This window comes from Poecilia reticulata, chromosome 7, assembly GCF_904066995.2.
Source record: "Poecilia reticulata chromosome 7, P_reticulata-male-v2, whole genome shotgun sequence".
In the NCBI taxonomy this organism is placed as follows: domain Eukaryota; kingdom Metazoa; phylum Chordata; class Actinopteri; order Cyprinodontiformes; family Poeciliidae; genus Poecilia; species Poecilia reticulata.
Window position 1 is genome coordinate 34,049,117 of NC_088836.1, and position 25,420 is coordinate 34,074,536.

At 40.9% G+C, this 25,420-nt stretch overlaps 3 protein-coding genes across 7 annotated transcripts; 2 read left to right on the top strand and 1 right to left on the bottom strand.

Annotated features, from left to right (window-relative positions):
* Nucleotides 1-296: 296 nt before the first annotated feature.
* Nucleotides 297-7,535, bottom strand: ndnl2 (necdin-like 2). 2 transcript variants are annotated; one of them, XM_017305934.2, is made up of 11 exons: nucleotides 7,409-7,535; nucleotides 7,130-7,193; nucleotides 5,999-6,118; nucleotides 5,729-5,792; nucleotides 5,146-5,225; nucleotides 4,974-5,071; nucleotides 4,811-4,890; nucleotides 3,281-3,323; nucleotides 2,396-2,458; nucleotides 1,576-1,690; nucleotides 297-578 (listed from the first exon to the last, which is right to left on the bottom strand). In XM_017305934.2, the coding sequence occupies exons 2-11, from the start codon at nucleotides 7,178-7,180 to the stop codon at nucleotides 474-476; spliced, it is 819 nt and encodes a 272-aa protein (XP_017161423.1). In that variant the 5' UTR covers nucleotides 7,181-7,193; nucleotides 7,409-7,535; the 3' UTR covers nucleotides 297-473. The 2 variants fall into 2 exon arrangements, with proteins under 2 accessions (XP_017161423.1, XP_008413109.1); XM_008414887.3 differs by having other exon boundaries at nucleotides 7,337-7,491.
* Nucleotides 7,536-7,896: 361 nt separating this feature from the next.
* Nucleotides 7,897-15,059, top strand: tafazzin (tafazzin, phospholipid-lysophospholipid transacylase). Of its 2 annotated transcripts, XM_008414886.3 has the most exons (11): nucleotides 7,897-8,019; nucleotides 9,214-9,361; nucleotides 9,442-9,570; nucleotides 9,644-9,689; nucleotides 10,517-10,602; nucleotides 10,675-10,755; nucleotides 10,842-10,883; nucleotides 11,666-11,728; nucleotides 12,109-12,161; nucleotides 12,236-12,313; nucleotides 13,438-15,059. In XM_008414886.3, the coding sequence occupies exons 2-11, from the start codon at nucleotides 9,253-9,255 to the stop codon at nucleotides 13,537-13,539; spliced, it is 789 nt and encodes a 262-aa protein (XP_008413108.2). In that variant the 5' UTR covers nucleotides 7,897-8,019; nucleotides 9,214-9,252; the 3' UTR covers nucleotides 13,540-15,059. The 2 variants fall into 2 exon arrangements, with proteins under 2 accessions (XP_008413108.2, XP_081465553.1); XM_081609427.1 differs by having other exon boundaries at nucleotides 10,517-10,755.
* A 420-nt stretch (nucleotides 15,060-15,479) lies between these two features.
* atp6ap1a (ATPase H+ transporting accessory protein 1a) lies at nucleotides 15,480-25,346 on the top strand. Of its 3 annotated transcripts, XM_081609424.1 has the most exons (13): nucleotides 15,480-15,658; nucleotides 16,360-16,486; nucleotides 17,133-17,207; nucleotides 17,555-17,748; nucleotides 20,082-20,122; nucleotides 20,202-20,287; nucleotides 20,372-20,524; nucleotides 21,207-21,364; nucleotides 21,463-21,513; nucleotides 22,748-22,985; nucleotides 24,363-24,582; nucleotides 24,641-24,667; nucleotides 24,703-25,346. In XM_081609424.1, exons 1-11 carry the CDS (start codon nucleotides 15,522-15,524, stop codon nucleotides 24,570-24,572), a joined length of 1,470 nt encoding a protein of 489 aa, XP_081465550.1. In that variant the 5' UTR covers nucleotides 15,480-15,521; the 3' UTR covers nucleotides 24,573-24,582; nucleotides 24,641-24,667; nucleotides 24,703-25,346. The 3 variants fall into 3 exon arrangements, with proteins under 3 accessions (XP_081465550.1, XP_081465549.1, XP_008413107.1); XM_081609423.1 differs by having other exon boundaries at nucleotides 24,363-24,595; nucleotides 24,631-25,346; XM_008414885.3 differs by having other exon boundaries at nucleotides 24,363-25,346.
* Nucleotides 25,347-25,420: the final 74 nt, after the last annotated feature.

Here is a 25,420-nt window from a genome sequence, read left to right on the forward strand (position 1 = left end):
TAAGGACCATTTCAGACAGTTTATCAGTAAATAAAGTCGATTTGGGTTTTAGTTACACTTTAAAAATGGGCAGATGGGACTGAAATCATCTTATTTCTCTACATTGTTCTTGTATTGTTGGAAACCAGTAATCATGGAGGGAAACCCAGTCTGCTGGAGAAGAACCGACCCAGTTTACCACGGTGAGCGTCGGTAAATCTAAACGTCTCAAACGCGCCGTCTGTCTTTGCATTTCTGTCTCTGATGCTTTTTTTCTGGCTGAAGTTGTTATTTGCAGTTGAACTCAACACGCCGGATTATTTAACAACTTTTTAATGACACGTTTAATCCGTTACTCTGTACAATAAAAACAAACAAAATAACAAAATAAATGAAACGTTGCATGTTGACCTTATTAAAAACCAGGAGAAAGCAAATCTGGAACCGGGAGTTCAGTTTTAAACTGTAGAAGAGGCCTAGTCAAAGTAAGCAGGTTATCTGTGGTTGCTGCTGCTGCTGGCCTGGCTGGAGCTGGCGGCGGCGGCGGAGTGAACTTCTCGGTACTGCTGAGTCCAGCTCCGTGGATCCTGCTCATGAAGCTGCGGCAAACCAGAATAACCAGTTTAGAGAACATTCTGGATTAAATCCCATCAGAGTAAAACAGAATTAATCAGGATTAATCTCATAATCGTCAACTAATTTACAAACTAAAAGAAAAAGGCTGTGGGCTGCACAGTGGCGCAGTTGGTAGAGCTGTTGCCTTGCAGCAAGAAGGTTCTGGGTTCAATTCCCGGCCCCGGTCTTTCTGCATGGAGTCTCCATGTTCTCCCTGTGCATGGTGGGTTTTCTCCAGGTACTCCGGTTTCCTCCCACAGTCCAAAAACATGACTGCCAGGTTAACTGGTCTCTCCAAATTGTCCCTAGGTGTGAGTGTGTGCATGGTGGTGTGTCCTGTGTGTCTCTGTGTTGCCCTGCGACAGACTGGTGACCTGTCCAGGTGACCCCGCCTCTCGCCCAGAACGTTAGCTGGAGAGGCAGCAGCACCTCCCGACCCCACAAAGGGACAAGGGTGTAAAGAAAATGGATGGATGGATGGAAGAAAAAGGCCGTTTACTGAAAGAGCAACGCTAAGAGTATAAAACTGTTTCATGTAGATTCTGCTTTCCGATCTCTAATCAGTTAATCCCAAGGATTATCAGAACTTTGATTGTTTTGATGTTAAATTGGGTGAAAATAAAAAGTGTCTAAAATGCAGAGGAACCCAAATACAGCAGACATAAACGGAGTCCAGCGCCACGATTTGGTTTTATTTTTGATACTTTTTCTCTCCCAACCTGGTTTTGCTTCAACCCACATAAGGAGTTCAGGCTTTTCCTCCAGATCGATGAGCAGCAGGAGGTCAGATCGTTTCTTCTCTCCTGGATTACCGTCATTGGCTTTTAGACAACAAAACGTTTATTTTCTTACTTAAAAATGAGCTGAATTATTTGTTTTGTGTTTTTATAATATTGTGTAAAAGCTGAAGTTTCCAGTTTTTCATCCGATAAATGGTCAGATTAGTCGATCAGTAATGAATCGTTGGAGCAGAACCCTCACCTGACCCATGAACTCCAGGATCTGGGCTTTGGACACCTCCATGTCGGACCGCTGCCCCCAGCGAAACTCGTACTCCACCGGTTCTGTGTGCGGGATCCGGACGTACTCCAAGTACCTGCAAACAGGAAACCGTGACTTCATGACGGATTCATTACATCATAAATACAGAAAAACGTGACGACTAATCAGAAACCAGCCGATCTGCAGCGCCACCTATCTGTTCTGGGCTGCAGCGACAGGAAGTCCGGCTCAGGGTTATAGTTGCTTTGAGTTTTTCATTGTAATTTAGTTTTATTTCGTTAGTTTTAACTAGTGTGTGGAGCGTATTTGCTAGTTATTATTAGTCAACATTGTTTAGTTTTTAGTAGTTTAGTTGATTTTAGGTGCAGAATTCAAAAAGGTCAAAGTATTGTAGTAAATAAATCCTCAACAGGAGAAATCATTTTCAAAACATTTGTTAAAATATTGCTGAATATTTTAACAAATGTTATGATGCAGCCGCTCTTCACTTGTTAGTTTTAGTGAAGAGCGGCTGCATCCTGATGTCTGCAGTGGGAATGCTGGCCGGCCCCTGGGCTGCAGGAGCCGCCTGCTCTCACGCTGCTGTTGATCTGCGGTGTGGTATAAACCAGAGTCTATGGTCTGACAGAAACTGGCTCTGAACACACCAAGCTGTGACCCGAGCCGGACTCGAACCGGCGACCTCTCGGCTGGAGGCTCCAGGGACTGAAGGCTGAGCCAACAGGTGGGTCTGTTTGGGTTACGATACCCGGGCCAAGCCTTTTGCCAAACCCGAAAGCTGCAGCTTCTTCTTTCTTACCTCTGACGCACAAATTCATCGGTGATGACTTTCCTCACGTCTCCAAACTCCTCGTGTCTCTGCCTGGAGCGATTTACGTCAGAAAAGATTCAAAACAACAGAAAACATGTTGGGAAAAAACTGAACTTCATATGTTTTTCACCAGCGGCAGACACTGCTAACTACTCAGCTAGCTGCGCTAACTGAGAGGCGCTAATCATAAACATTAGCTCTGCTAACGCTAAAGCGGTATAACAAGCATTGAAGGGGATTTATTATGCAAATGTCACATTTTGCTCGTTTTTGTACTTTAACTTGGGTTTCTAGCGCTCCTAAAAACAGACTTAATATAACCACCCAGCTGTTTTGAGCAATAAGTTTATATTTTCTGGTGTCTGGAAAACAAGCCATTTCAAAAACCTCTGATTGTCAAGTCACAATAGATGTGCAATGTGCTGTTGCCTAGCAACATATTGCAGCATATTGTACTTATGGTCATCTGGATATCGTCTGTCTGTTTTATTTTGTTCCCGTTTCTTGTTTTAGATAAAGTTGTGGGGAAAAAAGAGAGAGGAAACAGAACTCACCCACTTCAAAATAAGAGCATGAATGTAAACTACAGACGTTATTCAGCAGAAAGTTTACAGAACAGCTAACTAAATTGGCATTTTCGAATTTCTCCTGAAAAACCAACTAAGTTCATTAAACGTTTTCAAAGTTAGCAAAATTCTAACCAAAACATTAGCTCCACTTTAAGAGCATTAGCACAAGTGTGTCCACCGTTGGTCGTCGTAATCAGAAACCAAAGAAGAAGAAAGCTAAAGGCCTGACGTTTTCAACCAACAAGCTGAACGCCAGCTTAGCAACAAGCGAGTGAAGCTGCTGAAGGTAAAAACTCTTCCTTACCCCGGATCAACGCGCAGCTTCTTCAGAGTGTTCCATATCAGGTCTGAAAAAACAAACGTTTGTCTCATTCTGGTCAACTAATAATAATAATAATAATAATAAGGTGAATTAGGGTTGGGTGGTAATGTGCTGACACTGCAATCCATCATGAAAAAACCAAAAAACTGCTGCAAAGTTTATGCCAAACATTCACAATATGCTGCGATTATATCAGTTAACTTCCTGTTTTCTTTTTTCCTCTTTCTCATCTCTGCCTCCATCACAGAAACGTCGTAGATTAAAGTTTAAATACGTGGCTGTGGAGGTAAACTTCAGTCAAAAAACCTCTGAAATTTTGATTTTAATTTCACATACCGTATTTTCCGCACTATAAGGCACCTAAAAACCTTCAATTTCCTCAAAAGCCGACAGTGTGCCTTATAACCCGGTGCGCCTTATATATGGACCAATATGGAGCCACAACAGGGCTAGGAACTACGGTAAGCAGCCGCCGACTTCATTTTCCCCCATAGAAGAAGAAGCACGCGGTGCATGCTGGGATAGTTGTCAGAACGCTGGTTTGTTAATAAAGCTTGACTGACTTATCTACCTACCGACCTGATAATCAGGTCGTCTGCAGGTCATGTAGCGCCACGTTCTCCACAAACATGCTGAGCGCGAACGGAGACGGGTCACCATCGTCCGGCCGCCCCGGCCCAGAAGGCTCTCCTCGCCGACCCAGGAGGGCGGGGGGGAGAAGAGAGACAGAGGCTGTGGCGGCAGCGTGTCGGTTGGTCTGTGTTACCCAGAAAGCAGTTGGGCACAATATCACAACACCGTGAGTGAAACAGTGACTGGGGCAGCTACTGTATAAGCTACTCGGGACCATTTCTTTATTGTTACACATCCACATTTGTACGGAACGGGTGGCAACCATAACTGCAGCGTCTATTCTGTAAATGAAAAAGGTTTTAAAATAGGCCATTCATTGAAGGTGCGCCTTATAATCCGGTAGTGCGGAAAATACGGTACTTAAAAAAAAACTTGGATATTCTGCAATGTTAAAATGTCATTCATTTGCAAAAAGAAGAAACTGAAATTCTCCATTAAACGACACTGAGATGTAAAGTCGGACATTATAAAAATTCCAGCAGTAAATTTAAGAGGTGAGCATCTGGATTTATTATTTATGTTCATCTAGAAAGCGCTTTAATAAAGAAAAAAATTCACAACATTCCTTGCAAATATTTTTAAAGTAGAACCACAAAATAAGTGATTTTGATTGCAAAAATCAAGAATTCATTAAGGAATTCATTATTGCTACTTATGCAGTTTTCTAAATTATTTAATCCAACTTAAGAAACAGTTTAATCTTAAAGTGCATCTGTGTGGTAAAGTTGGAGCTATGGGGGTCAAAAGGCGCTGCAGTTTCTCCTCCAGGACACCAGGGGTCAGTGGAGAAGAGCGTTACACACTGAGCATTAGATTTGCAGCCAAACAGAAATCATTACCGCCCAACTTTATAGCGAAACGTTGCATCATGAGACTCACTCTCTCTGACGACGCCGCCTTTCATAAAAATAACACTCAGGATCACAAACAGCAGGCCCATTTTCGGGTTGCTTGGACGCCTACAGACATAAAAAACTTTATTTTTTTTAACCAAACATTGAAAGCTGTGCTTAAACTACAGGAGTTATGTGCTGATACTCACTCCACCGGCGAGGGTCTGGCTGTAGAGGCGTCCAGGTTATTCACCAGAACATACATGTGGTTCTTGGAGTCAATTTCAACCAGTTTTAAGCCAAACACCTGGTGGAAAAATCAAATATTAATGTCAGATTTGCCTTTAATCTTATAACTGCATGAGAGCAGATTTAACCAACCTGTTCAAATGTCCGCATTGCCCTCTTTATGATCTCGGGGTAGACGGTTCTGTAATCCTTAACGACGTGTTTAACGAGATCTGGGAAGAGAAACGAGCCGCGATGTAACAACTGAAACTTTCTCCAACCCTAAAATATACACAGAAATTATTTTTAATTTGGGATTGTTTTACAGTAATAAATATTTGTTTCCTGCCTTTAGACAGAATAAAATAAAATAAAAACCTTAGAGAAGAACATGAGATGTGATTGCTTTGTTCTTTTTTTGCTGGGCTGCACTGAAACGAATGTCGCTGAGCTTCTGTTCCACGAAAATAAAGGTCGATTCTGATTCTCTACACAGAAAACTAACTTATGAACAAAATCATCTCTACTGATAAATTAAACACCATCAAAACAAATATTCCAGTCAGGATATTGAGAGGCGTTTGATCAGAATGAATAAACATTTACAATCTGCTGAATTTTCTTCGTAACCTCCTTCACAACATCCGTGAACCTGCTCTGCTCCTCCGTTTCCCTCTAACTGTGAATCAACCAAGGTTTCCGGTTCCATCCCCTTGTTGCCATGACGATACTCTACCTGCTCTGCGCACAGGAATCTTCTTCTGGTCCTTTACCAGGATGTACTGCACCACCTCAGCAGTCTGCATGAAAGGTAAAATATATTAACATTGCTTTAATTAAACAATTCTTCAGGTGTACAGGTGCACCGACTAATCAGCTCTCATTTCCACAGTTCTTGGTGATCAGCTGATATTTGGACGTGTACTTTTAAAAGCATCTTAATATTTCTAATATATGAAACCATTTATTTTTGCAAACCAAACATGTCTGGGTGGCGCTGTGTTACCTTCTGATCGACCTGTGCAGGTGTGAGTTTCTCCAGCCCCCTCTGGACCTGTGATGTGCTCGGCTGAGTGAACGTTGCATCTTCATCCTCCTCCTGCGTCATGAAGCTGTTGGACTGCCGCTAAATAAAAACACAGACACACCAAGAAACGTCCCAATCTGATCAGAAACTGTTGCAGTTCCATCCCAACGTAAACATTCTTCAACGTCGGTCCACATGAGAATATGATGTTAGCTTTGGTTTTTTATTCAGGTTGAGCTTTATCAGCACACCCCAGTACTTATAAACTCAAAAAAAGATCACTAACTGGTAAATCTACAAAAAAATGTTTAAAAAAAATCACATTTCATAAAAGCAATCTGAAACCACATATTTTATTTTCATAGCGTTATTGTTAGCATATGCATTCTATATTTCTTGCTAGCTAAAAGGTTTAAAAAAGGCTAAAAAAAAAGCTACTAAATATGCTCCTAATTTTTTCTATGCATGTTCATTTCAATAATTCAGATGTTTTTAGTGTCAAAATTTTAGTCTAATGAAATTACTATGTTAATGAAATTGTAATAAATAAATAAAATACTTATTTGAGATTTTTTTTTAAATCCTTAAGTTCAATGTGCATCTGAACCAATTTGAATCCATTGTAACGCACAACATACTTACTACACAAATCCAGATTAGATTATATAAAATATGGATTATTTAAGCACGGTTTGTGATTTATTGTTGCCTGTTGACATGTCAATTTTAAAAATTTTGTATGACATGCAATTTTCATGCATTTCCTGGATGTTCTATCAGTAATCTAAAACCCAAAATGGTTGATGGACAACATGTGATATGATAAATTGCATCGTTAAAGTGCTGAAAACGTTATATATTATTCAGAAAATAAAATGTTTATTTCTTATTCCGTGATCTGAAAGATGATTTTTAGAAACTCAAACTTTTCTAAAAAATATGAAGAGCTGAAAATTTACCCGATGAATGTTCATGTTTTCTGGGATCCTTGGGCTCTGTGTCTATTTAGTTTATTGTGAGAAACAGAAAAAAATGGCCAGGAGAGTGACCTGGGAAACATGGCGGCGGAACCAGCCTGCTCAAACAATCCTGCGTGTTTTTAACACTTACTTTACTCTGAGATGAGCTTTGTACGTTAGATAGCCGTTTTCTTTGCGTCATGGCAGGACAACGTCTGAAAGAGTAATTTAAAGTCATAAAAATGAGCTTGACTTGAAACACAAACATAAACAACACATCAGGAAGTGATGCACGTTAGCTGAACAGAGTGTTAGCTTATTAAACCACGTATAAACAATAAACAAGTAACGTTCTTACCGTCGGAACAATGTCTAAATCCCAGTAGAGTAATAGCAGTTTATAAAAAAGAGGTTTAAATATTTCACTCACACACTAAATGAACCGTTTCTATGAACACCAACCGGTTGTTTCAACCAACTGTCGAATTCCCGCGATTGCTTCCGCTGATGACGCAAAATCCCTGCGTCCTGAAGGATTGCAATACGCCAAGACCATCGCCATATTGGAAGGGGTGACGCTGGTCATGAAAAGAAGACAATAACGTAAAAATTACTTGATGATTTTCAACTTTTGCTAAGTTAAAAAGATTGGCTCTTACATTTTTTTTACTAATTACATAATTTAAGCAATTACCAATATAATTTCTCCTCAGAACAGTGTTGTTAAGGAGTATCTTCAGTTTGTCAATCAGACACATGTGAGGGTGTGAAGGTCCTTAGAAAATATTTTATAATTTAGCTTAACAAAATTATTTTTTACTCAATTTTATTATGGCTGGGAATTAACTAAAACATAAAAATATTAAACAATCCGACCTGACGAATGATTTTAGAAGAATAAAGACTGCAATGATCAGGTTATCCAGCAGGAGGCGATATCGCCGCAAGACATGCAGATACTGCAGTTAAACTGAAAGAGAAGAAGAAAAAGAGTAGGAAGAAGAAGAAGGAAGAAAGGTTAACATTAGAGACAGTTATAAAGTAAGTATAACATAAAAAAGGAGATTTTTGCTTTCCTATAAACAACTTAAAAGTGTAGAAATGACGTGTCTACTGTCTGCCTGGCTGTAACGTGCATTTATTTGAATTAAAACTGTTATGTGTGGTTATTTAGAGCTGTAAAGTGATCCTGATATTTGATTAAATATAATGAAACTTTAACCGGAATGCTAGTTGACGTGTTAGCTGGACTGTCCCGGTTTATGTTGGTCAGCTTCATTAACCTGTTCAGGTGAGAGAGACTCTGTTCAGGAACTACCAGATGTTACAGCGGACCGAGACATGCTGCTGGATGCTTTTATATAGTCTTCATTTATAACAACAAGTGACAATATCAGAAAAAAACAAACAAAACAAAAAAATCAGCTATACCTGTTTATGATTTCAATGTATCCCACTGGTTAACAGGTCAAGTAGAACAACTTTTAGGTTATGCATTCCGGTTAAAAAGAGAAAATAAATATTTTTATTCGCATTTGGAAGAGAAAAAAAGCCTCTTGCTGGATGTGACGTCACTGTTGGATCACACAGCTCCTCGCCTTTTGACCTCACAAAGTTCAGACTTTAGTCTCCTGATTGGATCCAGGATTCATGCAGTTTGGAAAAATCTGGAAGTTAAGACTTTTCCAGGTCTGCAGGAGTTCAGACTTTAATCTTTAATTCACATTGTGATAGTTTCATCCATCCATTAATCCGTTCATACATTAATCCTTCTGTTTATTCATACATCCATCTATACTTCTATTCATTTCCTTGTCCATCCATCTGTCATTCATTCATTCATTCATTCATTCATTCATTCATTCATTCATTCATTCATTCATTCCCTTGTCCATCCATCTGTTTATCTTAGTGGAGTTCTCTGGTATTTTTTTCTCCGTCTTTCCATTTTCTTGTTTTTTTTGGGAACTCCAAACTGTAGCTTACTGTTAGCTGACTGTTAGCTTAATGTTAACATTAGCTTGATGTTAGCTTAATGGCTAATCTTTTGCCAAACCAGCTCTGCCAAATGCTTAGTGTCATTTTTGTTGGAACGTCCAGTCACGCTCATGTTTCAAAGCTCAAGTTGAAGAATCTGAATCTGAAGGTGGTTCATTCTGGACCGGAACCACTGCAGCTGTTGACTTTTGTTTTATTCTACTTTATTTTTATGATTATTTCCTCTCTTGTTGTCAGGGTGACTGTGGTTGTATGTAGAACCTCTGGAGAGCCAGGATGCCCCTGGAGGTCCGATGGCCGTTCCCACAATGCCCTGCGCTGGCGTGGCGGGTCTCCAGCTCCTTCATCATGGGCATGGTGGGAACGTATTCCTTCATCTGGACCAGTAAGTGTTTAATCTCTGATTGCAAACAAACATCCAGCCATGCTAGCAGAGCAAGCAGCCACTTTCTGGTCTCCATCCAGAGTACATGAACTACCTGACCGTCCACAACCAGGAGGTTCTGCTGGACCTGATTGACCACCGGCCGTCGGACACGCCCCTCATCACCTTGTCCAATCACCAGTCCTGCATGGACGACCCGCACATCTGGGGTAAGACCCGGGAACGTTGGCGGTCCGGCCCTGAGGGTCGTAACCAGGAAGTAACGCTGTTCGTTTGGAGCAGGTGTGCTGAAGCTGCGGCAGCTGTGGAGCTACAGGAAGATGCGATGGTGAGTTTCTCTTCTCCTGGCGATGCACCGATCCGATACTAATATCTGGACAGTAGATCAACAACAATATATATCAGGATAGACACGGGATCAATATCAATAGACAGAATATTCACTGAGCTCCAGTGTAGGACTGCACTGCATTCTGGGAGATGTAGGCCGAGTCAAGACTTTCTTTTTTTACTTATTCACAAATTAGATCAGGCAGGGCGTCCAAACTTTTGGTCACATGGGCCAAAATCGACAAATAAATAGACCAAAAAAATAAAATAAAATAATAATAATAATAAAAATAGAAAGACTAAAATAAAGGTAAGCAACCCTAAGACTGAAAAACCCAGTTTTAGGGTTTTTCAGCCATAAGACTGGGTGTCAGCGACGATAAGGGCCGATCCATTCAGTCTAATTTTATGCTTTATTTTACCTTATTTTTAGAATTTCTAAATGCTCTTTCTGAACCATCTGAGGTTTGTTGCAGTTTATTTTTTACATGTTTGACTGAGATAGTCAACATGCTGTTTCTGTCAGCTTCAGTTTCTTTATTATTTATGTTACATCGGCTGTTTTACTCCTAATTGAACGAATTAAAGTTGTTTTTTCCATGTTTGACCAGCTTGTGAAGCTGCTGGTGAATTTCACTGAGCTGTACTGGTGCAGAGTTATCCAAACATTTCAGCTGTTTTTCTGCATCAATCTGTATCAGTCGAGGATAAACCTCAGATATCGGTATCTGAAGTGTGGAAAGTGGATCGGTGCATCCCTAGTTGCTCCTCCAGTCCAGATTTTCCCTGTGAGTAACCATGGAAACCTCTGTTTGGACCGAACAGGACGCCGACAGCGTCTGACATCTGCTTCACCAGAGAGCTGCACTCCGGGTTCTTCAGCCGAGGAAAGTGTGTTCCTGTCTGCAGAGGTGAGTCTGAGCAAAGCCCCAGTTCGGGTTTCTGCACAAACGAAAGACGCAGTAACGGTTTGTCTCCTGCAGGCGACGGCGTTTACCAGAAGGGCATGGACTTTGTCCTGGAGAAACTCAACAAGGGAGAATGGGTCCACATTTTCCCTGAAGGTTCGTCAGTAGTTCATGGTTTAGCTGCTGGATGTTCTTTGGGATCAAAATAAAATTTCCTCTGTGTTTAATTCCTGCTTTAACAGGAAAAATCAACATGACGGAGGAATTTATCCGCCTGAAATGGGGTGAGTGGAACAGCCTCTGCACCAAAAACGGCTGCTGTAAAAGATTATCTCAGTGAACAAGTAATCTATCGATTATTCAGATCATTTAAATTTTTTATACTTTTATATTCTCATCCTGGGGCTGCACAGTGGCACAGTTGGTAGAGCTGTTGCCTTGCAGCAAGAAGGTTCTGGGTTCGATTCCCGGCCCCGGTCTTTCTGCATGGAGTCTCCATGTTCTCCCTGTGCATGGTGGGTTTTCTCCAGGTACTCTGGTTTCCTCCCACAGTCCAAAAACATGACTGTCAGGTTAATTGGTCTCTCCAAATTACCCCTAGGTGTGAGTGTGTGTGTGCATGGTTGTGTGTCTCTGTGTGTCTCTGTGTTGCCCTGCGACAGACTGGCAACCTGTGACCCCGCCTCCCGCCCGGTACACTAGCTGGAGAGGCACCAGCACCTCCCGACCCCACTGAGGGACAAGGGTGTAAGAAAATGGATGGATGGATGGATGGATGGATGGATGGATGGATTCTCATCCTGCAACTGTCCGATGCTCCTCTGGCGCCCCCTGGTGGCCCCACTTTGAAAAACACACTAGTATAGCTGATAATATGAGGCCAAGCCTTTTTCCTATCCGTCTCCTACTGTTTGCACCCTTCAGCCTGACCCAGAGTCTCAGCCTTTATCTGGTTCAGAACCAGGCATTGGACCAGGTTCTGCTGGTTCTGCCCCGGTCAGGAAGTGGAGAACCTCTAAAGTATTTCCTACGTCTGGTGAATCGTTGGTCCTGTTGTGTGTCTCAGGTGTAGGTCGGCTGATAGCAGAGTGCTCTCTGAATCCCATCATCCTGCCGCTGTGGCATGTAGGTGAGTAAACCCACAGTACCAACACGCTGCATGTTTTCGCTTACATCAGGAAGGTTCATGCTTTTACATGCCATCCGTAGCCGCGCTGCTGCAGTGGAGGCGTGAACTGAATGAAACCTGGAGATGTAGGTGTTAATAATTCAGAGAGCCACAGCAAAGGGGAAAAATAGCCCAGGAAACCTGTTAAAGAGCAACTCAAACCACTTCTTCCTGCTCTGAGTTCACGCTCAGACTCGCTGCCGTAGCCACTGACCACAGCGCTACTTTTTGTTTAGTATAAAACAGTGTTTTGGTTCGTTTGAGTTGGTGGTATCAACTGTTTCCCCCTGGGTGTGTTTCTGTGCCTCCAGCTGTGAGTGTTTTCTGTCTCGCCTCCTCAGGTCTGACCGACGTCCTGCCAAACGAGTCGCCCTACATTCCTCGGTCCGGGAAAGTAAGACCTTTGACCTGGATGTGCTTTGGATTTGTTCTGCTTCTGTTGGGGTTAAATGTCGCTTTCTCTTCCAGAGGATCACGGTCCTGGTGGGAAAACCTTTCAGCGTCAGAGAGCTGGTTGATTCCCTCCGAGCTGAAAACAGGAGCCAGGTGAAAACGACAAGCTGCTTTTTAAGGGGAAAAATAAACCAGCAGCAAATTTAGCTGAAGAAAAATGTCTGAACTTGGAATGTACTGAAAATATGGCCTGATATTCACATCCAAATTAACATTAATGTAATTATATCTCATAACCAATATTACACTTATTATACACATTTTCTTACACATTGAACACTAAAAATGACCAAACTGGTTGAATTAACTTATTTAATCCTGATGTGTCACTATATACCAATTTAATAATTATTTCTTTACTTCCCGTTTAGTTGAACATATCAGAGGCTTTTTATTTAACCCCAGTAACATTAAGGAATACATTTACATGCAGATTTAACACATAATTCGTTAAATATTGAATTATGGAGGACTGAAGTTGTCAAAACATAGAAAAACATAAATAGTTTGATAAAGTAATAATTAGGTCAAATATTGCTCCAAAAAATAACTTTCCCAACTTATTTGATTATAAATAGTAACATAGATTAATATTTGTTTGTCATTTTTAATTGTATTAATTTAACATAATCCCAATTTTTTATTTTTAATCTTACTGTTTTGTTAGTTAAAAATTTTTTTTCACTATTTATATATATTTTTTATACTCTAGGTGTAGATTTTAAAAAAACATTCTTTTTCTTTTAATTATACATTGATTTGTATGCTTAGGTGTTGCTCTCTCTCACTCTCGCAGCCTGACTGAGCTGCAGACATTTTAAACACGCCTGTTTTCTGTGATATAAATTTAACTTTATAACCACAGGCGTAAATCCCAGGGGGGGTTGGGGGGCCCGGATCCCCCAAGTCTTAAATCATTAAAGGAACTTTTTTATTTAAACAATAGAAAAATGAAAAGGCAAAAGAAACAAAGAATGAAATAAACTTGCCATTCATGCAAGAAAAAAAATAAGGATGAATTTTTAGTCAGATTGAACCCATTAAAAACCTTTCAGATAAGAGATATGGGACTAATAAAGGACATTGATATCAATTATTAATATCAATTAAATTTAACATAAATTTACATTATGTTAAATTTCACTGTAAATCGACACGGTTAAGAAATCTCCCTGTTTTTATTTCCTCCCCTGGTTTTAACCAAACTCTTGTTGTAGATGGAAATGAGGAAGACGTTGACCGATTTCATCCAGACGGAGTTCAGGAACCTGAAAGCTCAGGCGGAAGGTCTCCACAGACAGATAGAAACCAGATCCTGAGGCTCGATTTCCCTCCGGACAGCGAGCAGGACGGACGGAGCAACGGATGCAGCGTTAGCCTGGTCCGATGCTAACACGGTTTGGACTCTGGCTCGGGTCGCTAACCTCCTGCTCTGACAACATGCTGGATTTCTCAGTTAATTATGAAGAAAACGACGATCATCGGTGATCGTTTTCTGTACTTTTGAAGAAACAGAATCTCCAGCTGTTAAATAAAAAGCATGTTTTAAATTGAATTAGCGAACAGCAGCTGTGACGCAGGTTGATGACTGATTGTTTTCAATGTATGTTGACCCAGAAATGGTTTCTGCTGTGGATTTTGAATAATTTCTGCTCCCAGTTTTCAGATCAAATCCAACCTGTGCCTCTGTTCCCGTCACTTCTTTTTACATTTGTGTTGTCCCTCATTTTTAATTCTTACATTTAATTTAAAATAATTTCTGCTTTGATTTCGCTGCGTCAGACTAGCAGCTTACGAAGGCGGTAATTAAAATACATTTACGATCTTTCTTCACCGTTTTCTTCGTGTTTCGATGTTGGTTCTGATGATGCGGTTGGAGAATTCGACGTTAAGCTGCTCTTAAAGTGACCAGGAAGTGTTGTCCAGTTAAAGCACCTGTGGATTTACAAACTGGTGTCAGTCCTGATTCGTTAGCGTGCCAAAGCATCAGCAGCTAAACGCCCAGTTCTGTTTATATCTTCCCATTTCCATCAAGTTTTCTCTAAAAGTTGGAGTTTTTCTAACTCTATTTGCATCTAACGCTAACAGTTTTTACACGTCTCGACTCACATCTTTAAGATTTTACCACAGCAGCTTCCGTTTAGATTTAAATGTTTTTTCCTCCAACTACTTTAATGTTGATTTAATCTTTACATCCACAATTTATACATGAAAATACTGAGATTTTTTACTTCTTTCATCCTGTTTTATGCCAAATAATACATCACTCTGCAAACCCATAACTCTACTTTTACTCCTCTTATATGTTCAGCCATTAATTTTTCAATCAAAGCTAAAAACGGACGTCTTTAGCCTGTTTTATCTTTGATAAGGTAACTTTACCTCCACGTTGTGCCACATGTCGGTTAGGGAATCGTCTGCTGGTCTCAGTCTGAGGTCAAAGGTGCTTTAATCTGTTTTCTGTCCTCTGGTTTCTGATTCCTCCTCAGTTTTTTGTTTATCTGTTTGCTGCAGCACCGATCACTATCACAGTTCTGGCAGTTCGACACCAAACACTTGATTTGTGATATTCTTGATGGTTTTTTTTTATGGCCATTATGTGAAGATTTTGGGAAAGTATGTTTGAAAAATGCTGTATTTTCTGTAGATCTACTAACTTTTTGAAATTATCCCCAGCTTTGATGCATATTTTGTATAAACAGAGAGTATTTTATCCCCAGATTACTGACTTTTCTAAGGGAAACAAAACATTGATTTGCCATTATTTTAAGTGAATCACCTTTCTGTCATTGTTACTCTTTCCTCCTGTATGCTTTCAATAAAGCATCTGACTTTTAAAGCTGTGATTTGTCTTTGTTTTGTACCCTTGTTTCCATTCTAGCCCCAGGACAATCGTATATTTCTATAAGATATTTTAGAAAACAAAACTTAAGCTTAATTTTACATCTGAGTTGAGGTATTTTGATGTCAAAGTTTATAAAACTGAATAAAAACACAGAAAAATATTTTAAATATATGTTCACACTCCTCAGTGTTAAGTAAGCCATCCTAATATAATTCATATATAATTTAGCTGCGCATAATAACTTGTCTTAGTTACTTATGTGTCGCTCTTTTTGTAAAATTAGTCGTAGGATAGCTTAACCAGAGAATTTCACCAATATCTTGTATTGTGATTATGTGTTAAGTTGTTTTGCCATAGAGACACCGGAGTTTAGCGCGCTGCTGCTGAGATGCTCCTCAGTAGTCACGTGATCTCCTCTACGTCACGTTCGGCACCTGCTGTCATATCGGAGGAAAGATGGCGTCGTCAGGGACAGCGAGCCTCTTTCTCCAGCGGATTCCCGGGTCCATGACCGTGTTTCTGGCCGTGTTCAGTGTTCTCATCACGGTTCAGTGCCATGAGCAGGTCCCGGTCATCATATGGACGAGTGAAGGGTGAGTGGGGTCCAGGGTTCGGGGTTCTACCGGGGCTTGTCCGTCCGCTAACCGTTAGCAGTGTATTAATGTCGGGAGGAGGAGAAATGTTTGCTGTGATGTCGAAATTAGGTCTGAATTTAACTGAAATTATCGCGCATTAGAGGTCATGTTGTGTTTTATTTATGCGTTTAGTGTCACCTCAGGAGGATGAGGGCTACTAAGAATAAATAAAAAAAAATTTCCATTGGCTTTAATCACCTTCAGTATCAGTTTTCAGTTAAATAAATACGCTTTCAAGATCGACGAATGTGCGTACATAAAAACAGACTATTGGATTATATAAAATTATATTGCATGTTGTTAAAATATTAACCTTTAATTGTAAATGTAACTAGTTACTGTCTGCCTCAGATAATCTAAACATTCAAATACACTGTATATGAATCAAGTAAAATAATTATAAACCGAACACCAAATGAAATCATATAAGAAGAACATTTACATAATTAGTACATAAAAAATTTAATAAAAAAAACAAAACAGGACAGTAGTCCTACATTACAGCTGTTTTGAAGATATTTATATTAATTTGTTCAGGTTCTGGAAAATATTCCAGCTAAACTATGAGCCATGTTTTTTCCATATAATCACATATTTATATGTCTTGGTTATTTTCTGGTTGTCCACCTGTTTGATGATGTTTCCCTTTTCTTTTGAAGGGTCTCCATCCCTCAGCAGGCTCTGCCCACTGCAGGTCACATCGTTGGGCACCAGCAGCTGGCCTCCTACCTGGACAAGGCTCTGAACGTCGGGCCCCGAAACGTGGTGCTGTTCCTTCAGGATAAGGTACAAAACAGACTCTTAACATGCTTGATTTAAAAAGAGAACCAAAAATACAATTATTAACGCTGTAAAATAAAATAGGGCCTTTCTCCGTTAGCTTCATGTGAGGATTATTTTTTTCATTTAACCTATTAGTTAAAGTTAAACTCAGAGATTTGAAGAGGAGCTGCAAAAGCAAATGAGACGGATTAGCAGAGCTAGCAACTGATAAGGTCATCCAGGACATGTTATTGTGGAATATTGTCTGTGTTACCCAGATAGTAAAGACTGTTAGCATGTGATGCTAACAGTCTTTGCTCAGAGGACTCTTCAGATTAGTTGCAAGTCGGACTGCTAGTGGAGATCCCGTCTGCCAACAGCATCAACTACGACTCTTTAAAGATGCTTGGATGATATGACTTATGAAAAGCTTTCATTTTCCTTTGGGTCAAATAAAGTATTTTTCAAATGTGGTGAATGTAAATTTTATTTTCAGTTGTTGACTAAATTTTTGTCCTGTTGGTTCTTTCCTGGTGTCTGGGTCCAAAGCTTGAATAAAAAAATTTGTTTGACTTTCTTCATCAAAAATAAAATTTTATTTGAATAGCAGCAGCAAAGTGCTTTCTTCTCTCCCTAATCTCTGTTTTCTGGTTTTGTTTTTGTTCTCTAGATGAGTATCGAGGATTTTACCATGTATGGAGGAGCCTTTGGAAACAAGCAAGATGGTGTTTTTCCTAACCTTGAGGTAAAATATTAAAGTCAGACACTCAGGGTGGTAGTATGTAAGAAATATACCTCAGTGTTTACGTCATGGAGCATATAACCTATGCTGAATATGGTCTTTCTACAAATAAATTGTCATTAAAATATATAATACATAATAGTTAGAGGTCCAGTTTAGAACAGGAATTGAACTGGACAGCCTGGGCTACAGGAGAAATTTGGACTATTCTTGAATTGAAGTTGGGGGGGCTGCACAAAATCAGTTAAATTGCCACAAAAATCACCAGAACCCCACTATGGACACCCTTGCTGTAAAGGATAATATTAATTTCCTCCCATGTCTTTATTTATTCCTCTGATCTGTCCCAGGGAGCGCTTCAGGCCTCTTCTTCTTCTCTGGTTCTTCCTGCTGTGTCTTGGCCCGCCTCCAACGCTGTGATTGGTCAGCTGCAGGACCAATTAGAAACGTCCCCTCTGTACATGGACCCGGAGACGCTGAGCCAGCTGAGACTGAACGCCTCGTCTCCGGCTCTGCTGGTCTTCAGGCTGCCGTACGGGACCGGGTGAGCTTGTTTAGGATGCAAATAATTAATCTACGATTAATGGATCATTAGATTAAAACTAGTTCCATGCGATTAACTAAACTCCGTTTAGACTAGCGGTTCTCAACGTGGGCGGTACCGCCCCCCAGGGGGCGTTCAGAGGACGGCAGGGGGCGCTGGCGGACATTTTTACAAAAGTGGGGCGCTGGGATGCCTTTGGGGGGCGTTTGGTCGAAGGTAAACTTTACACCTTAAATCCACAACAATACCAGTTTAGACTTTGAGCAACTTGGTAAAACTGTATGTGTAACATTAAATCACTTGACTGCAGCTGTATCGATGGCAGCTCTTCTTCTATTCAGTGTTTGTAGCTTCATGGTGCAGCTCCGCATCAGTTCAGCGTTACACCGGCTGATGACGCTGCTGTGATTCACTTTGTCTGGTATTTATGTAGCTACATATGTTTTGGCAGTTCTGTGATCATGTCAAAGCAGCAATTTATATTAAAAAGTGTTTTATTTTCGTTTGAAAGCTGCCCGCTTCCATGAAGGACAACCGAAAATCGCTCTTATAAACATGTAATTACTAAAATCACGATACCTTCACTTTGTATCCCTCTGAAAAATGAACCCATTTAAATAAAGAAATCCCTCCATGGGTGATTCCACGATAGAGAGCGTTCATTTATAGCGTTAACACGGAGCTGTAAGTGGTCCGACATGAAACGGGTTTGATGGAACAACGGTACCACAACACTTTAAAATTTCAATAATCAGAATACCAAAATTGTTTCCATTGTTTTAAAAGGAAACAATGTACAAATATCGATATGTTTCCCTTACCGCCCTGCACCTCAGAGAGTTTTTTTTTTAAAAAAACGACGTTCACATTGCGCAAAATTCTGAAACATGAGAAGCGGGCAAAACGAAGCGACGAACTAGATGTGAATTAGGGCTTAAAAACAGAGAATCCAACGCTGAACAGTGAAAAATCAACACATGATGTGAAAAACATGACGATTAGGCGGCGCAGCAGGTGATGAGTGAAGATTACTGATGGTCAATAAACGATAAAATAAATGTAGCAACAGGAAAGAAACTAAAGTGGACATAGCAATAAACCAAGAGAGAATAAAACTAATCAAATGAAACTAAATGGAAATGAATGAAGAACAAAATGCAAGAATAAACTAAGAAACTAAAGTAAATACAGAGGAATAAACTGGTATGGCAAGACCTTTCGATCAATAATTAATACAGAGACCGTATGGCAAGAATAAACAGACATTATTTCCAGATAAAAGGTAAAATAATATTGTTGAAGTGCCATGGGCAGGGGCGCAACTACACATTATTCAGATGGATGCGAAAACATTAATTGGCAGCCCCCCCCCACGAACAAGCGTAGAAACATACGCTCGCCTCCCCCCCATCAACCCCCCTCCTCCAGACGCCGATAGGTTTAGGGCAAAACTCTCTACATTACCCCGTTATGTGCGTGAGGTGAAGGAGCGTAAGGCGCTGAAGTGTACGGGAAAACATAATCGGTGTGTCGATTCATAACATCTACAATAATGATAGTAACATTAATAATAAAATAATTGTCAGTGCAAAGTAGCCTACAAATTCTTTGGTGGAGGGCGATGAGGGACCTGGATAAAGGCTGGGGGGGCGCAGGGCCGAAAAAGGTTGAGAAACACTGATTTAGACCTTGTTTCAGTGTTGTAGTTTGGCCGCTATCCAGCAGAGGGCGCCGCTGGTCATTAGTAAGCGGTGCCCTGTTGATAACAAAATTCAAGATGGCGGTAATATCCCAGCTCAGCAGAGAGAAACGGTCCAAACGGAGTCCGGTGAGGGATGAAAAATGTACTTTATGTGGTTCTTCTTTTTGAAATATAAACTCCTTAAGACATCGTCTTTATAAATCTCCCATTCCGTCGAGCTGAATGGCGGAGCAGCGTCAATTTATGAGTAAAAACTACGGACATGACGGGAGGACACGGTGCTGACAGAAAAACTGATGGCACAACGCAGGAAAATGTGACATTTCACTGTTGAGTTTGATGTCTTTCTAAGTATAATAATGTGAGAATAACACATTTTTCTGTTTATTCAGTCAGTATTTAACATAGCTGGCAAAGTAATGTTTAAATATAATGATAGAAAATTAAAGATTTAGCTTTTTGTGCTATAAGTCGCTCGGCCGTCTTGATACTAGAGAGAACTCTGTTGTTGTTTTTTTTAACATGCTTTTGAACTGTTAGTTGATAAGAGAAATGAACTTTAGATAATTAATCGATAACTTCCCTTCCTCTCCGCCGGATCTCACCGTTTTGTCACCGGATTGTGTTGCAGGTCAGATCTGCTGTCTGCTAAAGAGATTCTCAGTGGAAACGGTGAGACTTTGTGGTCACTTTTCATTCATCAAAGCATCAGATTGATCAGGTTTTGACCCGTTTGTCCGTCTTTGTTTAGATGAGGTCATGGGTCAGGTGATGAGCATCATGAAGTCCCAGTCCGTCCCCTTCACGGCCGTTTATACCGGCCTGCAGCCCTTCAGGGTGAGCCTGCCGTGGTGAAGGTGAACGCTGATCTTCATGAGGTTTTGTCCAACCCGCCCTGTCCCGTTTTGTCCGTGTCGGCAGAAGGAAGCGGCGTCCAGGTCTCTGGAGACGGGTCTTGGTGGAGGACGCTCCCTGCTGCAGTCCAGAGGCGGATACAGGGACCGGTGGAGGGACCGGGAGCGCCAGCAGCGCGTCAAGGAGCAGCCCGGAGTTTACCCTCCTGTGGAGTTTAAGGTGCTTTTTCTGTCTTCCTCTGGCTTAAAGGGACAGTACAGAATATTTCAAAGTGTGGCCCGGGGGCCATTTGTGGTCCTTGAAATGGATTTGTTCGGCCCCTGAAAACAAGAAAATGATGGTACAAGTTTGGCCAACAAAACTGAAAACTATTTAATAAATCTGGAAATCATCCTTTTTATGTTTTGGTTCTTTAATAACATAATTTATAAAAAAATAAAATAAAATATTTAAAACGATAAACAATTTTTGCTTTTTTAATTTAGCAGGCCAGTAGTTTAAATTTTCTGATTTTGGCCCCCAGGATAAAAAGTTTGGACACCCCTGATCCGTGTTCTTTAACTGGCAACCCACATCATGATGCAGCCGCCACCGTGTTTCTATACGTTCTGAAGGCACAAATCAGCAACGAGGCTCTCATTAAGCTGTTCTTTTCTTACTGTAATTAAACAGATTATTTATTTTAATAACTAGAGAAGCTGAACCAGTTCTGGATAGATTTATAGACAAATGAGTTTTTTTTGTTTATCTTAAATGCAAATGTTTTTTGCTCAGTTTTGGCTTAATTACAGCTCTGAGTAACAATTGCCTTTTATGTCATTTAACTATTGATTACTAAATTAGTTGACAGTTATTACAATAATTGATTAATCGCTTCAGTTTTCTGCTCCGTTTTCTGCAGGAGGACGACAAAACATGCATGATGCTGTGGGCCAAAGGCCTGACGGTGAGCATTCTGCGGAACAACCGCTGGGAGGAGCACGACCTGACGCCGGCCACCTTCGGTGAGGGAGTTAGCCCCAAGCTGCACGGCTCCGACTGCGACAAGAGCAAATCGAGGTGCAGAAAACTGAATTTTAGGTTTAGCAGCCAAAACGGCGGCGATGGAGGAGCTTCCAGCTGGACTCGTCCTTCATTCCTGTCTGGTTTCCTTCCAGGTTGGTTCTGAACTATGAGAACGTCCTCGGCCACCGCAGCTTCAAGCTGATGTGAGTGTTTCACAGGCCTCTGATGTAAACGATCATTTTACTCATTATTATGGCAATTAGGCTTATAAAATATTTAAAACAATAACATATTGGTAAATTCTGCCATAACGGCAGGATTAATATCGAAACCTGCTGCAGTAAATCGCTGTTATAGCGCCCTCTGGTGGACTCATCACAGCAAGACAAAATTTAATGACATCAGCTAAATGTGTTTATCTGGTTACGGATGGGAAACATTTTTTAATATCTTCTTTCCTCTCGTTTTAATTATTTTACAAGGTTTCATACATCAGAAGCAGTTTTGAAAAATGCGGTTAAACCATGTTTACTGCTATTCTCTTTAAATCATACATTATTTTTTACAATGACATTAAAAAGAAACAGAATACATTCCCTGGATGTATTCTTTCTGCCAGATGCTCACATTAGTCGATGGTACCGATCCCCGAAAAACTATGAAAACCTGAACACGTCCAGGGAAAAGCTCTCTGCTATGCTAATAGCAGTTAGCATTCATGAGGAGGATTAAGTCATTATCAAATTTTAAAACCGAACTCAAAACACACCTTTTTAGATCTGCCTTTTCCACATGACACAATTGGTTTGCCTGATTTTACATAGATTTTATATAGATGCATTGTTTTATTTATTTCTATCTATTTTTAATTGTTATATTTTATTTGTTTCTGTCACTATTTTTTACTCTTGCACGGTGTCCTTGAGTGCCAGAAAGGCGCCTTTGAAATAAAATGTATTATTATTATTATTTGGTTTGAGGGATTTTAATAATTGAGTCTCTTGACTTGTTTGATGAATCGTTCCAGCCCGACTGCGATTGCGCGTTTTTTCTTTACATTTGTAGCGGCTAAAATCCTATATTTTAGGCTACTGGTGGTTGTTGTTGAAAGGCGTTGGTTTTACGTGATTCAGGATGCCGATCTTTCCTTTGACATAAATAAAGTCATTTATTGCCAGTACAAATGTCCATTGTCTCACTGTTTCCATTTAGATCCACATAAATTCGACATACATCCAAAATCAAGCACAGTAGAAAACTGTTTGCCTCTACCTATTAACCACACTGAGCAGAATCATGGTTGACCTTAAATAACCCATCCCCCCCATCAGACACTCAGAACTCAAAATAAATACGCCCCCTGGTGGCGATAAACCCAAGAAAGAATAAATGGCTCCTACAATATTGTTTAGTTTCTTTATTTTTATTTGGTTCCAGCTTCGTCATGAGCCAGCGCCATTACACGGTGTCGGCGCGCCGCTGGTTCACTCTGGACGCCGTGGAGCTGGAGTACGACGGCACCAAAGCCACGTTCAACGGCAGCAGGAACATCTACGCCCCGGCTGAATACTCCTACCACTGCAAGTCCGTCAGCAGCTTCCGCTGGCCGCTGCTCGTCCCGCGCTCCGCCAAAGACCCGGCCAACCAGTGGAGGGTCTCCTTCGACGACTTTCAGGTGAGTTTCAGTCGGTTTGACTGCAGATTCCCAGTCAAACCGACTAGTTTGACTGTGAACCCACAGACAATGCTACACAATACAGAAACATCCACTCACTATTCATAATTATTACAGTTATTTAGCACAATGCTAACATTTTACCTCCTGGCTTTACATGGCCCTGAGTTCTGAGACAGAAAAATGTATCATCAGGACTTTATTAACAAAATATAAAACTTTTCCACACAATCCCCTCATTTTATTATGTAAAAAAATTATATCTTATGTTAATCACATAAAAATAAATTATTCCCTCAGTTACATGCAGAGTTAGGTAGTAATTAGTTACATTTACCTTTTGGGGAAAAACTAGGAGGATTTTTACTACGATGTACTTTTACTTTGGTAATTTCTGGATATTTTATCCACTCTGAGTAACTTCACTGAATGAAAAACATGTTTTAACCAAAAATTCACCAAAGACGCACATCTGCAGTTTTTGTTGATTTTATTTTGAAAGAAACTGATTTAGAAAAATGTTATAATAAATAAGTGGCCTCTTCTTCTGCTGAATAGTAGTTATATGGTATTTATGGCATCGTTTATCGTGATAAATGTCTTGAAAGAATTTAGATTTATCATTTATCGTGATAAATTTCCATTAATTATGTTTAAAACTTCCCACAACTCTTCATATTGTTGGGATTTTACTGTTTTCTCTGTTTGTCCAATAGGAGCATAAATAAATATCAATGTTACTGTGAGCAGCTCAGAGATAAAAATCTGACTTCATTCCTAAAGAAACACATTATAAATGGGAACGTTTTTCAAGAGAAGTTTGTGTTTGAGGGGCTGGAATTGATGCGACACACAACAGTTACCTAAAATATAAGTAAATAATTCTCATCACTTATCAGAGTAGTACCAGAAAACAAAGCGATAAAGTTCATGTCGCCCAGCGCGACTGAAAAGGAGAACAACCCTGTGCACAGACACTAACTTTTATAAAAAATATCTTTTTACATATTTGTTGAAACTTTCATGTTGTGACAGTTTGGTATGAGATGGATAAATTCAGCTCCTGCCTTCTCCCCAACTGGAGACAACCAATCAGACAGGAGGCGGGGCTTAGCGCTGTCAATCACCTGTCCTTCTGTTGCTCCCACCAGCTAGCGTAGCTTGTTGTGAGTGCTAAAGCTAGTTAGCATTTGAGTGAGTTGTTTCTCCACCATTCGCACATTTAGCAGCGCATACATGAGTGATTGACAGCGCTAAGACCCTCCCCCTGGCTCTGATTGGTCATTTAGAGCGGCGCTTTTCTTCGGGCAGCAATAGCAGCTCAGGGAGATCCGTCTTTTTACAGATTATAAATGTTTTACTTTAATATGTTCCCAGATCCAGGGCTTCAGCCTGAGCGGCAGCGAGTTCTCGTACGCCAGCGACTGCGCTGGGTTCTTCTCGGCGGGGATCTGGATGGGCCTGCTGACCAGCCTGCTCATGGTTCTGGTTCTGACCTACGGCCTGCACATGATCATGCAGCTGCTCACCATGGACCGCTTCGACGACCCCAAAGGCCCCGGCATCTCCGTGCCCCAGACGGAGTGACGCAGTCCTCCAACCAGACCAGACCTCCCACCACGACCAGTCCTCCAACCAGACCAGTCCTCCCACCACGACCAGTCCTCCCACCACGACCAGTCCTCCCACCACGACCAGACCTCCAACCAGACCAGACCTCCCACCACGACCAGTCCTCCAACCAGACCAGACCTCCCACCACGACCAGACCTCCAACCAGACCAGACCTCCCACCACGACCAGTCCTCCCACCACGACCAGACCTCCAACCAGACCAGACCTCCCACCACGACCAGTCCTCCCACCACGACCAGTCCTCCCACCACGACCAGACCTCCCACCACGACCAGACCTCCCACCACGACCAGTCCTCCCACCACGACCAGACCTCCCACCACGACCAGACCTCCCACCACGACCAGTCCTCCCACCACGACCAGTCCTCCCACCACGACCAGTCCTCCCACCACGACCAGTCCTCCCACCACGACCAGTCCTCCCATTCCATCATCATCTTCATCTTCACTGAAACCTTAATGTGAATCCCAGCACTGATGAGTCAAAGTTTAGGTGGTTGAAACATCCTGAGATAATTACTGATTATTTATTAAATGGAATAAAAGATGCTATTTATTATTGTTACTGATGTGATTGTTGTGAAGTTCTAGTTTACATTTGGTTTGTTGTAGATATGTGAGATTATTACTGGAAGCATTAAGGTCGGATTATGGATTATGTTCATGACATTCCATTGTTGTTGTCTTGTTGCTGTGACTCCAATAAAACATCCTAAAGGTGTCACTCCTGGTTGGCGGCCATCTTTAAACTCAGAGTTCCTTCCTGTTCAGAGTGGAAGAATTTAAAAACTGAATTTA